Consider the following 16,988-nt stretch of genomic DNA (forward strand, 5'->3'; position numbering starts at 1 on the left):
TTGAAATCTAAGGCCTGTATTCATGAATACAGGCCTAAGTTGTTGCGGTTGTCCATGTATTGCAAGAATGTCCATGGTAATAATCTTTCATTAAATACTCTACATAGATGAGCAGTTATCTATCACTTTAATTGCAGCCTACAATAGTTTGTGTAGCTGTGACATTTGTGTAGCGCTGTCTATAACTTTACAGTTACAATGTTAATCAGAACATACTGAAAAAAAACAACTACTGTATTATTTATTTTATTTTATTTCTTTATTCTGACATAAAATCATAGGATAAAAACACAATAAAGTACTGAGACGGCAAACTTATTTCCATTGTGGTCCTAAACACATACGATTTCTATTGTGGCTTGTAAGATACATATATATCTACTTAATAATTGTTGTAATTAAACTATTTCCTTTGTATATACATATTACAGAGTGATTCGGATGATTCTGGTAACGAAAGTGAAAGCTCCCAACCTGACAAAAGGAGGAGACTTGATGAGGTAACTACAATATCTATGCTATTTAAGCCCTGAACATACATACACATAATAATTATTATATATTACTGTATCCCCAGACTATGAGTAGGAAAATAATAATACAAATATGTTGTTTAATCTAAATAGGAAAGTATAGTGAGGAAGTTGGAAAAGAAACGAGCTAGAAGATTATGGGAAGAAAGCCGACAAAAAATTATTTTTCAGTATGAAGAATTTTCATTTTATTCTACTTCAGTAAGTATGCACATTATTACTCTCAATTTGGTGTGTATATATTTGCAGTATTGCAATAATATAATCACCAATGATTTATTTCCACAATGCTTTTTTTGTGTCTTGTGTACTGTATGTTATGTTTGGAATCAATTCTTATTGGTTATCTGCACTTGGCGGATAACCCCTTGTTATTTTCAGGATCTTTTTTTTTTCTATATTCTTCTTCTTACTTTCCGCGAATTTTGTTCGCAGCGTATCTCTAATTCTGGCCAACATAAGATTGTATAACTTTTTCATAAGATTTACCTTTATTTGTAGATGTGCAAGAAACTTTTTTTATGATTTTCGAGTCGCGCAGCGTAAGTTACGCGCAATTTTATGAATTTCAATGATTGATCATAGATTAAAAACCAAAAGTCAGTTTGTATTGAAACTTGGTGAAAATTTAAGTCATATCATGCGCAAACTGTCTATGAATTAAAAATGGCATGTTTCACAGAATGTTAAAATTTCAAAATGTGAAAAATCAATTTCTAATCAACTTTCTATGCGTTTCATGTCATTTAGAGCATTAAAAAAATTCCCACGCTTCCGCATTTTTTTTACGTGCGTGTGTGATTTTTGTTTTTTCATCCTTTTCTAGTAATTTTATCAACTTTTCAAACAATTTCGACTTAAAATCACGTCATACGAGCACGTCGAATTGGACAATTCGTGCGCGTTTTGATGAAAAAGTTCAAACATTTGTGAAAGTTATACCTTTTTTTAAACAGTCATAGATTCTAAACTACCATAGGTGGTTTACTTTTTCAAAATTACATATTCTGGAAGTAGATGAGTTGTAGATATCGAATCATGCATCGATATGGCTAACCGGACATTGTGACGTCATCATATGGCCACTCGAATATAAAATATAGGATTTTTGTCTCTTTTGTCATAGCTCATCACATTTGGTAGAGCGCATCTCCACTTATTCATATTCCATTTTCCTCCATTTTTGTATATCGTCTAGATCAATCAATTATCTTTTGCATTTATTATGTCATCATGTGCAAAAGCGTCAATAACTTTGATCACTTTTTTTCACCTATTCTGCACTGTATGTAGTACGTATACAGTATATGGTGTATACTGTATATATTAGACGTGACACCAAATAGAAAGCGCACTAACATTTTTTTCAATGGCCTAATTGTTTTTCTGTGCGCAATATTCTAACGTATGACGTGCACATGGCTTTTGGGCTGCGGATAACCTAACTCGTCCGTAGCGACGAGTTCAAATCTAGTTCTTATTTGAATTTGTGACATGCACATATTCACAGACTTCACTTCAATTTTTTTGAAAGACCATGAGAAAAACCAAAATCTAAAAAAGACCACATTCCATTTATCATAAGTGCATATGGGAATGCGTGATGTAAATCTTCACTTTGACAATTTGAAAAAGAAATTACAATAAAAATGCGAAATAGTATGAACATTTCATATGTTTTCAGAAATATTAAACCAGCCCAAATATTTCTGTTTTAAGATTAACTGTCTTGGTGTTTTTGTTTTTAGGCTGCTTATGTAATATATCAACTGGCTTGGAAGCTGTCAAAGGATTCTAATGACCTTCTCTGGTATGTTGTCATTCATATAAGGCCAAAAAAAAAAAATAGTTTGTTTGCTGTCATCCGCCGCCCCTAATTTCGCAAAAAATTTGGGGCGGAGATAAGAAAAAGTTTTTTTTTTACGTTGAGGGCGCTTTAAAAAAAAAATTTTTTATGATTTTTTTTAAAATCGAGTGTGCGAGGATGAAATAATAAAAATAATAACGTAGCGTATACTTCGGTGTATAATCGCACTTTTGACACGCAAATTTAACCTCTAAATTAATTATACACCGAACATAAATGCCTCAACACACAGATATTGCCACCTCGCTGGCTAGGCCTGGGCCTATTAGTATTACTAGGCCTAGCTAAAGTCTAAAGAGTAGCCTAGCCTAGCTACAGTGTACTAGCGTAACGTAGCGTAACAGCAACCTGCTAGTTTTCAAGGCATTCTAGCGTGATTTTGTACTAAATATGATGACAAGATTTGTTCATTATGGAGCTGTTTTAGGCGCTCCGATAAAATTTCATTTGTAAACGTTTACGATATTGGAATAGTATTAGGCCTATAGTTATACGCAGGATCGTCGTACCCCCAGCGCGAGCAAGCCCTTCTTGGCAACCACATTGTGTACACAGTATTCGACTAGTATATTCTCCAGTTGATTATAGTATAGACCTCTAGCGTACACACTTCTAGGATACATAGATACTAATCGAATACGATTGTCCGTGAAAACGTGCGCCTCTCGATAAAAGGATCGAGCGAGGCTAGCCCACACACACACGTGCGGTCATGCACTCGATGTTGCGGGTGCGAAACTCATGAATAACAAGTTAGAAAGAACTGACGGAATGGGGGACTTCCCTTCTTGTTGAGGCTGGGCGCGGCCGTCTTATACATCGACGATATAAAAAATACCGATATTTTACTCTCAGTTAGGGGGTGCGTCTTATACACAGGTGCGACTTATACACCGAAATAATTATACGGTACACTAACTTCTAAAATATTTAATTAGGCCTGCTAACAACGACCTACTGTGTAGTAGGGCTAGCCTAGGCTAGTTTAGACACGGGGCCTATGGCGCCCAAAACAGAATTAAAGTGTGAAACAAATTATGAATAGATGTTTGAGCTCGTTGTTTTATTCAGTGTGTTTTGTTACTCTCAAATTTGCGTACAATTAACAGAGAAATTAACTAACTAATTAATTAATTAACTTTTTTCCACCCGCCCCCCTACCAAAAAAAAAAAACTTGACAGCAAACAAACAATTTTTTTTTTTAGGCCTAATATTGTTCTGAACATTGAGTACAGTTGAATTCAGAGTTTTGGAAAGAAGTACCTGATGCTTGTTACTATACACTTAATAAAAATTATACTTTCTAATTCAATGACAATGACAAAACAAAAAAATATTAAAAGGGCATGCATACACAAATGTACATTTAACAATGAAGCAATAAATCACAAAATAAATATATCTTTGGGCACATGTTTACCTAAAGCAAGGACCATCCTAGTTTAACACATTGACTGGCAACACCACCACCCTCTGTGTCAATTTCTTACAAGCCTAGGAGTTTTCTCCAAAAAAAACCACCTACATAATTAATTAATTCTGACATAGGCAAGCACAATGCAAAAACTTCGGTACAAATCTCCGCCTTTAGATGTGCCGCGAAACGTAGATTTTATAACATTAGTTTTCAGTTCGACGCTAATGTTCCATATTTCTATCTTAGGAAGATATTATAAAGAGTTTTTTAACAAAATTTATGATTTCAACAGTAGATTTTCAACTCAATTTCAATTCTTCGCGGTCAAAGTAATTTCCGGGTTTACAATGAGTTCACCTTGCAACAACCTGGTTTCAACTATTTTCTCTCTTTTATACACAAGGGAGCAGTTAAAATAATAGATTTGACCCAAAAGGTGACTGGAAACAGGCACTTTTCATCAATCAATACAGTGTCCCTTTGGAAGACGGAAGAAAAAAACAGATAGTAGGACTGGAGCTTAAGTTGGCCATTAGTCATAGCCTTTTTAGTTTTTTGTTTATTTTAACGGACCGCGCGTGTGTGAAAGTACAGTAGTTAAAAAATAAAAATTATACTGAAAATTAATAAAGATCAAATTAAATATACGCCATAAAGAATCGGAATATATTATGGGGAATAGTAATATAACATTACATAGGGAGATTTGATGATAAGACATTTTGTTTAAAATCGAGTGAAATCCCGATGGCTGAGTTTTATTGAGTAAGCTGGCAGGAATAACTGTAGGCTATCTGTGTCCACTTTTCATATCTATTAGAGGATTTCATGTGATTATATGTTACCATATTATTAAAACTAAAAAATTCAACATATATCCCTCGAATAACCACCTCCCTCAAATGAACTCCGCCTCCCCAAAGGGCCCTACCAAACAATAAACACTATACTGTAAAATGTTATTAATCATCTAAAACACTGTGAAATAGAGTAGTTTAGTTTTACGATTGTCAAGCATTTTTAATAATGGTAACCGACAAAATATGTACAAGGAGAACATTATCATTCCGAGAACCATCGTCTACACTTCCTAGAGGGGGAGCGAGCGAAGCGAGCTCACCCTCTAGTATTTCAAATTTGTGTTTACTAAAAAATATGAAAATCTGTCTATCTGTAAATATAAATATTTTATTATTGAATACAACTATATCATCTAAAAAAACAATAAGTTAGTTAACCTTTTTTGTACAATCTTTATATTCACAGGTGGTCGATAATTGGTCTTACAGATCAGCTGCTGTCAAAGAAGATTGACAGGTATGTTCCAATCCCATCAATTACAATAACAACAATAAATAGTGGATACATTTGTACACAGTTTATTACGTGCTGTAATTATTTTACTTTATTTTGATAATACATACTGATGTCTAAAAAAACCTAATTTTTATTTTTTTGTAAATGGTGATTTGCAACTTACTTTAGAAACAAGTAGTAATTTTACATTTAATAAAAGAAATGCATGGTTACACCAATATTAATGTTTTTAGGCATTAACAAAATAATGATTTCACTTGTAAAAAGACAAAATAAATGTATTTTAAAAATCTATGGCATATTTAAAAACAACATTATAAACCAAAAAGTTTTGAAGAACTATATATCTTACATACTGATTTACTGAACATTTCGCAAAAATACATTTTATAAGGCCCACCAACTCCATAGAAAAAAGTGTTTTGTTTACTACTTTATTCAAGGTTTTAAAAAATATATAATTACAGAGAGAAGTATTTCTTAGATGCATCTGAACTAAATCGTCACGTTTCACGTCACAACCGTCTTGGTCAGGAAGAGGATGCAACTCAACAGTCGGTGAATGCCATGAAAATTACTTTCAATCCAGAGTATCCTTTGAAGTTTGAATCTCAGACTTTAGTATGTACTTCTTAAAACTACAGGTCATTTCATCCAAAGATTTGATTGGCTGAGTTCACAAATATCATCAAACTAAAACTAGTTTTTCAAAAGGTGCATGGCCTAACTAATTTTCTGTAGGTTACCAAAGTCTGTTAATTCAGTGTCTAGACTGACAAACTTTGGAAGATATTGTGGTTGCCAAGTTCAAATTGTTCTCACATTTACCAACTAAAGTTTACTTTTAAACTAGGTTGTGCACCTCGGTTTGCTTGCAACAATCAAATAAGATTGTTCATTTGATCCTGCTGCATGCTTAAGAATTAGAGTTCCAAAAGAGTTCTAATGTCACAGACAAACAAACAGTTTGGTAAAGTTTTTTACTATAGACTAGGCTTTACACACAATATGTGGTATATGAGGTACTGATCTTTAGAATTTATCAAAGAACCATTAATACGTTTATCAATCTTGTTGTTTAGTAATCGGTTGTGAAATGTTTCCAGCTATTACAATAATTTTCCCTAAAATTGTACTACAATAGACTTCAATTAGCACTGTATCGTCATTGGTCACTTTTTGATAGCATTTGCCATTCATCTTACACAGCCTGCAAGTAAGTGGATTTGTCAATTTTTAATTAGGTAGTCATGTCAGATGATTGCTTGGATGACATAACGTTTGTGTAATTTGACAACATACTTTCTCTGTTATTTAAAAAGGGCTGTTGCACTCTTGTAATAATTTTTAGGAGTCTTTCAATTTTCGACAACTTAAATAGGTCATATGTTATTGAATGTCATGTCAATTCAACCATTGTGCTTATGCAGAAAAGTTGGGATGTGACATGACCTAGGTCATTGGTCACCACAAATCAAAACCTTTACGGTTAGCTGTTCAAAATCTATCATTTAACAATTTCCTATTGTATTTTTCTACAGTCTACGGTTATGGACAGCAAGAGGTTTTAAGAAACTGCATGAGTTTTTAGCAGATATGGGGATGCCTCTAACACAGTGTAAACAGAAATTTACAGCCATGGATATAGCATACAGGGAAACATTCTGTGATTCACTGCAAAACTCTGGAAAGAAATATGGGTAAGCAAAAAAATCATTGTCAACATAATTAGGGTATGTTAAGACAGCATTAAGATGGCGTTATGTAAGTGGCGTACATAGTTTTGTGTCTGAACTAGGCCGCGGATTAGCATTAGGGAACTGCCAGTGGCATTAATAACCCTAGCAGGGAGAGGGTAGATTTAATAATGCTAAACTTTAATGCGTTTGTGATGAATGTATGCATGTTCTATCTGCTTAGAAATAATGATTAAATGTTGATCATTGTGTCTAAACGCCTTGACTTTTAACGCCATGGACTACCACACGCCTTGCATTAAATAACGTTGTGAGTCTGAACATACCCTTAATTTACAATAAAATTACAAAATTTATGATTCATTACAATATGTGACGAATTTTCAGGAAGAGTGTAATGAATACAATTAGCCAATCACAGCTTTATTTTGACAATTTTACTCAGACTTGTTTTGTTAATTGCTTTTTTTTTATTTGGTTCATAATTTGCTTATCTTGGTAAATTAATTTTCCACCTTAAGAATGAATCTTGGTACTGTACCTATCAGTATACCACAATGTGTAAATATGTTTATTCCTGAAGATAAACAAATAAAGGAATGAATATTGAATCATAATGGCTTGCCTCACTTTTTTAGGAGTTTGTTTTTTATTATCATTACTAAGATATGTTGTTCATATTTTGTGGCGGTATAGATACTGTATGTGTGGCATTTACATTCTTACTGTTCTTTCTTATGTCTGTTAACAATTTAATTATTTGGTTTTGACTAGGCTAGATCAGATTACTGTTCCTTCATTCTATGCACAGTTTGGCTATAAAAACAAGGTTAGTATATATTTTATTTATAATTTTTGCAAATAAAATTCTAACATCACATAATTCGGTCAGTTTAGAAATTTAGTAAAAAAAATGTTTCTTCTGAACAATTGTCTATTTAGTACATACATAATGTCTTGCATGTGATGTTGTTTTGTTTTTGTAGTTTTGTGCTTTTGATGCAGTCCATGCTGCCTCTGCCTTGCTAGAATCAATAGTAAGTTTATCTATTTTTGAACTGTAATTATTAAATTTAAAACTACTGTTCTGCTGTTCCACTATACGTTGGAGATGTGAAATGTGACAAAGGCCCAGTTGGCCTAATAAATAAAACAATGTGTAGGTTTCACTGTACAAGTTTAAAAAAAAAATGTTTTGTTTTTAGGAGAAGGACAAGGTGGGAGATGCAAACTTTTTAGAAGCACTTGATGCATTGTCAAGGTAATGAATATCAATACCAAATATAGCAATACATTGCTATTTTATGCTTGATTGGCTTTTGTGATCTATTTACCAATAGTCGCTGATCAAAGAACATTGTAAAGTAAATTTTATTCTTTGTTAAACAACTTATTATTGAAATTAAAATTATTATTATGTATATCCAAGCATGGAGCTATCTAATTTTATAGCTCTATGATCCAAGATAGTTAATTTGTATTTTGATAAATGTATTTTTTTTTTAAATCCAGGGTTCATTTAGACAAACTTGAATGTGGTTTGGAGATCAGTAAGCGTCAACACAAGGCAATTGTAAGCCAGATCAGAACACTGTTAGACATGAATCATGTGGTTTCTGCTGGACCATTCCTGTATGCCTACATACAAGAAGGCACGCTTGATGTCAAGTTCTTCTCTAAGGCAAACTGTCTTGCTCTGCTTGCTAGATTCACGCTTGAGGCATTTGTAAAAATGGTAGGATTTTGTTTTTTAGTCATGATTAAATAATTAAATTCTATCAGAATCAGAATAAGCAGAAAACACCAAAAATAATTTCTTTAGAAATTCAGCAAAAAATTAAATTAATAGAATATTGTTTATTTTGAAAATGTTATGCATAGGAAAAAATAGTTTCAAATGTAAAAATTATAGAAATATAAAAATCATCCCAAAAAACAGTTTATTATAACCCAATTTACAACAAACATTTTTCAATTCCTATCTAATAAAATGACTAGTAATTGTAAATTTAACCATAACAAATATATATAGAAATTACCTAGTACAAGTATAATTTTTTTTTAGTCTAAAAGTAAAAAAGTGAAGAATCTGCCACTGGTAATGGTTGCCCCTTTAAATTTTGAGCAAGGAACATCTCTAGTTGTTGGTGTACCGCCACTCATGGAATTAGAGAATTCACCTAGAAGGTATGGTTGTATTTGATATTTTAATTTGAATGAAAACTGGTCTGAAAGTATTCAATTTGTAGATGATTTTATTGTGACTGACGTTTGATGTAATAACAGACTCTAGCTTTGCATCAGAAAGCTAAACAAAAATATAGAAAGTTGTATAATAGTTTAATTATCATCATGTTGGCCATTGTGCTAGTTTAGTGGTTAAAAATAAAGGTATTTATTCTGGTCCTCAAGCTTAACATGAAACTGAGAAAATTGGGTTAATAGGCCCACAACATACCTAGCAGCCAGTAGTGCAGCACCTACCAGCTGCAGCACACATGGAGACAATCCTCTACAATGTCTATATACAACTTTACATACTCTGAAATTGTCAACCTGTCTGTAGATAGATAAGATTTCTGTTAAAATTTTTACATTAGTTTGTTTGGGCGTGCATTTGAACAAACAGCTGAGAAGACTGGTTCTAGAGTTCTGCATGACAGCTTTGATCCTTCAAGTAAGAAACATTTCATTGTATCCATTTCATTTTTACTAACCTATTTTATATTCTATGATTACCAATATCTAAGATATCTAAATATATCAGATATTATATAACACCTAAATAAATTCCTGTCATTTGATTGGACGATTGTTTAACATCGCGTGCAATAGTATGCACTATTACACGGTCGTCTAATAATACTTTTTTCTGTGTACAAAAAAAATCGTCGCAAAGATTGAATGTTATGACTGGTTTTGCGATGGAAGTACATTTTGTTGCGGATAACCATTGTAATATTGTCAGGATCTTTTTATTTCATCTTTATTCTTCTTTCTTTCCACGATTTTTGTGCACAGTCTATCTCAAAAACCTGTATGCATAACCTTTTGTAACTTTACCAGAATTTAAACCTTTATCTGAAGATGTCGTAAGGTTCACTAACGCCAGATTTGCCGCAGCGTAACATACGTGTTATTTTATGAAATTCTAAAATAAATTCAGAATGATATATCATTTTTTATTGAAACTTAATAAAATCATAATTTATAAAAGGGGTCAACTTTGTATGGAATTTTAAATATGTTCTTGATAAATAAATTTTCTTTCACATGAGTTACAACAATTTTCATTTTTATTATTTCATCATATAAAAAAAATTAGAATAACATGAGTTACTTAATTTAATCTATTCAGTAAATTTCAATATTTTATAGCTCATCAAAATGATAAGTTACCCACAGTATTGGAACTTGTTATGGAAGCTGTTGAATTGTAGATATGAATTCATATAAAAATGTTGTCTATCGGATGTCATGACGTCATGTCATGGCTGGTTGAATTCAAATAGTCGGATGTTCACCTCTTTCGTAAACATTGGTCGCGTTTAAAAGAGTGTGCATCTTGCTTTTACATGCCTGAAATTCTTCAATCTTTTATGAATGTAATTATTTAGATAATTATCTTCTAAAAATGCTTCATTTTTATGACGTCATCATGTTAAAAATTGGAATAAAAGATGGGTCTCGCAATTTCTTCTATGCTACACTGTATATTATTATATACAGTGTATTCTGTCAAAATACTGTATACTGTATGACACAGAGACACAATTTATCACTGTAAACATTTATTTCATGTCATAGGATGTCATATTTTAACGTATGTGCATGTTGCGTTTGAGCGGATAACCCAAATTCGTCAAAGTGACAAGTTCAAATCTATTTTTTTAAATTATTGAAAAATGTATTTATTAACAATCTTGTTTTAAATTGTTTTGCTAGTATTTGCACTGAAAACTGAAGATAGAAGCAAATTCTTTGATGCACTAGTATCACTACTCTCATGAATCGCATTACTGGATGAATTGGTGCCCCCTATAATAGAAAGCAGGTATAATTGGAAAATACAACATATGCTGTATGAAAGGAAATAAAAGACTTATGCAAAACAAAATTCATAGCCAATGTGTGACATTTAAAACAATTTGGTAATAATTTAATAAATTAAATGTAAATAAAGGTCAGGTGTTCTTTTTGACCGAGGTATTAGGTTTATATTTATGATATGTTAATGTATTCATTATTTTGAATAATATATGGATACAGTATATACAGTATAACTAAAAACTAATAAATTCCCTGCATAATATCTAGATATTAAACTCAGTGTACAGCATTTTTCTCATAATATCTATGCAACTGTCATAAATATTGTGAATCAAAGTCAAAAAATATTTATTTAGAAAGCAAGTATATGCCCTACTGCTGTGTATTGTGTGGTCTAAAAATGATATGGTTTCATTTGATTATAACATGTGTTTTAGCCTACCAGTTACATTAAAATGTACACAAAGATATTATCATCAACAATTGCTGAATTGTAGTTAGGATTTTCATTATAAACATTGTAAAAACGGAAATGATTTTCATTTTGAAGTTTTGAACAATGAATGTAGTCTAAAATGATAGTGTACTGTATTTGATTTGATATTTTTGGAATAAATTATTATACAATACAAAAGATAAACATACATGTATGTTATCAAGATATAACTGAATATACATAGTGGACTGCTTTATCTATGACAAACATACTGTGATAAACAAAACTAACAAACAATGTATACAGAAGCATAGGTGCAATCTTAAATCAGCATTTAACAAATTGTTTTTGGTTTACTCTACTTAATAATAAGACATTTGCTAGGCTATTATATATCCACAGTGACCCATGTTATATCTACCCAGAGTTTCTGATATGTAGGCTTATACTGTACTATATACACTATAGGAACATCTAACATTAAATACGTTGTGTGAAGTTGATCAAAATCAAAATTTGATTATATTACGGTGGAAAAAAAATATTAAGATTAATGCAAAAAATGTTCAGAGAAATTAATGCAAAAAATGTTCACTGAATGAAAGAGAAATTTATGAAATATAGCAAATAGTCTTATTTTTTTAGAATGAATTATTTCTTTTCGAATTCTAAATAATGTTGTAATATGCCTGCAAGATGTGACCTATTACATAAAAAACTACCAAAAACGATCATAGAGTAAAGTAAGCAGATTCAAGCGCAAGTTGCAATTAATATCAGTATTAGGCCTAACAATACATAGAAACTTAAATTGCAATTTCACCTGCCATTACATTACACTTTTTGTGATGAGGATTCATGAGTGTATAGACTTTGTTGGTCATTGTCGTTAATATAGATATAAATACTGTAGCATCACATGAACTTTGATTAATCTGTTTGTTCTGTCAATATAAACTTTTTGTTACTATGTACGTACATATTCAAAGGTGTACCCATACAATTGTTACTCTCATTGTAAAATTGAAATTTTTACCGTACAATGTAAACGGACAGTTTAGGCTAATCTACCTTGTAATACTTACTATATTATTTTATTCAAACATTTAACGGAGAATTTGTGAGGAGCCAGCTTGATAAGGTATTGTAATCATTTATAGATCATATAATATATAAACCATAGATATGTACAGTATTATATCTATAATATGTATTAACTGACACAAGTATGGCCGGAGTATGGCCGCTGCATGCAGAGCCTAAGTTTGGAACCGCGGATCAAACATGGATTAAGGAATTAATCCATAATCAAACCTACTTTGAAAGCCATGGGACAATCGCTCAATTAATATTCAGTTCTGTAGGCTACAACGTTTTATTCTGCCAACCTTTAATCGTAAGCCTATCGACGTCTCTACAATTGTAGTTTTTGTGAAATTTAAAAGAATTACTTTAGGACTGATTAAACGCCGCTGTCAACCAGGTGCTGAACCAGAATTATTTCGCAAACCTTACAGTTGATATAAAATATTGAAGTTGTGTATGATTTATGAACATGACAAGACATGAAACGTCGCGATGTATCCACAATAAAGTGATTATCGGCATTTGCACTGTCGTTGTTGCAACATCTTATTACCGAGTTGCAACAACTTATGTTTTCTTTTTACACTTACTGAAAAGTGGCGGATCCAGGATTTTTTAAAATAGTGATGCCCAGGGCCTAAACATAGTAAAAATAATTGCTGAAATTAACCTAATATCCCATATTTTGCATGGCACCCTTTTGGGTCCGCCGATGAGGCGTCTATATTAGAAGGCCTACAATAAAATATAAAATGCGAACTGAAACTTGCACGTCACGAAACTTCTTTTTATCTAGAGCTTGTTTACCATGATTACTAGTTTTGGCCTGTGCTGTGCTCCACGGAAATGTCTTATTGATATAGGCACAGGCCTACACAAGTCAAAGTATTGACCCAATCGAAATGATGTCTTCCATGGAACGTGGTAATTAAGTTAATCGATGTCTTTACCTTGAATGAATTATTGTATTCATCGTTATGCATCTCTTACACATGGCGTTGACAGGCTATGAGTTTCTTTTATTTCAGTTCTTCTCAATATAGGTGATGACACTGATATTTGTTCATTGAAAGATCAGAACAAATCTTACACGTATAGTTGGTTGGATGTGAAGATAGTAATACTCTTTTTGTTCAAAATGATTCCTGGTAAGTGAAACGATACATATTTTTCAGTGTTTAAGTTCAAAATTAGTAGCAGTAAGCCTAGGCATATTCAATGTCGTATACGTATGATACATTTGAACTTAAGATAATTTGTTTGAAACTTAAATAAAGAATTTGCACGTAGAAAAATATTTAGGCGTAACATTGACATTTTAATTTGATTTGGTGGGAATTGGTGAAGATACTTTTGTAATAATATTGAAAAAACAATTCCATTTTGTACAATGGCCGTAAAATCGCACACGAACATTCGTCTGTGATGCTGAATGTTTTTTTAATATAGTTATGTGACCATTTAAAAAATAGCTCTGTAAATTTGTTTCACTCAAAATGCTAAATTGCCTATAGCCTACTGTATGTGGCCTATCTGTCTCATTTCATTTGTTTTGTATTTCATCAAATAATAAAATATTAACTGGTCACAAAGTAGGCCTACAAACCATTTTATGAATTAGACGGAAATCACTATAATTACTAATTCGCTAACGAACTCCCTAAAGTGTAAACATTATATCATATAAAAACACCAAAAAAAAACAGATAAAGGAAACATGGAATATAGGCTATACAATTGTTTAAACTTCAGCGCTTAGTAAACCTATACATTTTGTTGATATAACCCATACATGTACATGTCTGACGTAATGTTATAACACAATCTGTAAAAAGTGAAGCCAAAAAACATTAGGGCCGAATGAATAGATCTTAATGATTCCAGTGTTCATTTTGCTAAATTTAACGCCATTATCACCTTTGTACCATATGGGACCAATTTAACGACTTAACACAACTTTTTGAAATCTGGTTATCTTATAATTATTGATAATTTGTTTAGAAACATAATTATTTAGTTACATTTCTACAGATGTTCAAAATAAATGCTTTGTTAGATTCACTACCGTATTCAATTTATTTGACACCTTTTTTTTTCATATAATGTTACGGGTATAGAAAGTATAACATTGCACATGAATATTACAGTTGTAAATGAATTACCATGAAAGGGTGTGGTATTATTATTAGAATGTCAATCTCCCTTTACTCAAAACTTTTACTTATCATTTCTATGTAAATGTACAATTCAAATGATTTTATGTAACAATGATAAATCAAAATTCATATCATTCTTGATACTTTAGGCACTGTTTTGCACTGTTCTCAAATGTAAGTTTTGTTTTATATCATCCTACCATATTCCACGTCCCACCATATACAATATTAACTTTATGATATTGACATTAACCGACACAAATGTTGTCCCGGTAACTCAATGTCCTACGAATACTTGGTAACCATCAATTTCAATATTGAGTAGGCCTATAAAGTTTGTATGTAAATGCCTATTATATTAGGTATTATATTCGCCTTTATAATTATTATTTAAAGTCCCGGCCATGACGTCCATGACCACAATAATAACCATACTGTCACAATAAAACCATTGATCAATAAAAGTAATTTAACGTCGGTAAACAATAACATCAAGAACAATGACACATAGAATGAAATATCAATACAACGTAATAAAGATTAACAGGACCCAATTGAAGAAAATCCATGCCTACTCAAACACGTAGATGTGTTTGTAAACACATTTCCAGTGAGTCAATTGAATAATCTATATATAAATTTACGTAAGGGCAAACTTATCTAAATCGCGCGTTATTTCTAGAATGTTTACTCGATGGTATATAAAGTTGGTTCGTACTTTCGGTACTGATTTTAACCGCCTGATGTAACCCTGTTTACTAATTAAATTGAGTTCGATAATTAGTTATTGACGATTAAAACGAATTTAGGTTCAACGATTTGCCCCAAATAGGGGTGTTTTTCGATCGTGGTATACACAGTCTAATGGATGTCCGTCTTGAAAAATACCCGCAGACGATAATACGAGGATGCTTCGCATTTCCTATCTCCTCCTACGATAATTGTTTTTAATAGCTGAAAACCGGTTGAACAGCTCGAGTACAGCATCATAATGTTGAAGACAGGCCGATTTTTTAAAAAAAATACTATTTTGATAGATTTAATATACGTTTATACAAATGTATTGATTTGCGATGAATGGAACATTCCAATCTCTGTTCCACAAGTGTCTATTCCCTCAGGCGTCGTAAAGGCAAGTACTGTATACTCATAACAGAAATTCGATCCATTTTTGTTTCAATCTGTGCTGCAGTGGTTGGATATACATATTTTTTAAACGGATAATGAGCTAGAGTTTTCACTCGCCGTATATTATGTACAAATCTTTATTGCAATTAAACCACCCACATCATATACGTTGTAAAACCAGTAGAGGATAGGCCTACGGTACATCACATGCCCTAAACGCAGAACAACTTTGGTGGGTAGGGTAGGAACCAACTTAAGTATGAATTGGCTCTAAGAAACAATTGAAAACCATTAGGCCTACTTATTAAGTTGAGTTAGATAATTTAATATTTATTGACGATCAAATCGAATTTATGATTTGCCCCGAATAGAGGTGGTTTTCACAAATTGTTTTCACAAATTGTTTTACATTATACAAACATATACACGTCGTAGTGATGTTACATCGTTACATGTACTGTACTATTTCAATCAACTTGGACGGTTATAGCTTCAACAAAGTATTACATCGCAATGTTTTACTGTGTTTAGTGGTATATTATTTGTAAAACATGAAAACAATTAATATTTCGTTACTAAATAGATAAAGAATATATTTAAAAATTGTTCCTCTTTCCACCCATCCTCTTCCCCATCCCTCAACCCTAATGTTACATACAAAACACAAATTAAGTTTGTTTAAATTTGACTAAACAATTGGTCTCATTTTTTGACAAGTTTCTCTTTCGGAAGTAATTCCCAGGGTGCTATTTTTAGTTGAGTACATAAATCACATTGTCTATTTATTCGTTCCTGTAAACGACATGTATTTGTCCTGCGGTACGTACTTTTGAAATCGCCAGTTTTTTAACGCTGAAATTATTATGTATTCGAGAACCATCTAGTATAAATTAATTCACCGCATACGTTCCGATGAACTATGCGTATACTGAAGAGCTCACTGTTTTTTTAAATTAATCAACATTGTTAGATTGTTTAATGCAATTGAAAAGGTTATAATTTTCGTTAATAGTTAATTACACCATAAAAAACCACATAAATTATAAACTATTAAACCACCTAACTTACGGCTGCTGTATAAGTGGAAATTGAAACATAATCATGAATGTGATGTATGTGGTGTTATTAAAGATAAAATAGGCGTACGTAACAACATTATATTATAGAAATATATTGTTTTTTTGCTATTACAATAGACAATAACAGAAGTTCGTTGAAAGAAATTCTTTTACGCTCCGATTGTCTATAAAGAATGTTTTATTCTATGTTTTTGCTATATATGAAATTAAGATATTATCTA

General features: G+C 31.8%; 1 protein-coding gene across 1 annotated transcript in view; it reads left to right on the forward strand.

Annotated features, from left to right (window-relative positions):
- Positions 1-12,233, forward strand: part of LOC140048651 (cell division control protein 45 homolog) — a 28,973-nt gene extending 16,740 nt beyond the window's left edge. The window contains exons 6-19 of the mRNA XM_072093421.1: positions 432-500; positions 627-734; positions 2,282-2,343; positions 5,085-5,135; positions 5,603-5,725; positions 6,280-6,351; positions 6,677-6,835; positions 7,607-7,661; positions 7,819-7,869; positions 8,038-8,093; positions 8,345-8,567; positions 8,898-9,019; positions 9,433-9,509; positions 10,778-12,233. Coding sequence (XP_071949522.1) covers positions 432-500; positions 627-734; positions 2,282-2,343; positions 5,085-5,135; positions 5,603-5,725; positions 6,280-6,351; positions 6,677-6,835; positions 7,607-7,661; positions 7,819-7,869; positions 8,038-8,093; positions 8,345-8,567; positions 8,898-9,019; positions 9,433-9,509; positions 10,778-10,842 — 1,293 coding nt within the window. The 3' untranslated portion in view covers positions 10,843-12,233. The remainder of the gene's footprint in view (positions 1-431; positions 501-626; positions 735-2,281; positions 2,344-5,084; positions 5,136-5,602; positions 5,726-6,279; positions 6,352-6,676; positions 6,836-7,606; positions 7,662-7,818; positions 7,870-8,037; positions 8,094-8,344; positions 8,568-8,897; positions 9,020-9,432; positions 9,510-10,777) is intronic.
- The last annotated feature ends 4,755 nt before the right edge of the window (positions 12,234-16,988 follow it).

Source organism: Antedon mediterranea, chromosome 5 (assembly GCF_964355755.1).
Source record: "Antedon mediterranea chromosome 5, ecAntMedi1.1, whole genome shotgun sequence".
Taxonomy (NCBI): Eukaryota; Metazoa; Echinodermata; class Crinoidea; order Comatulida; family Antedonidae; genus Antedon; species Antedon mediterranea.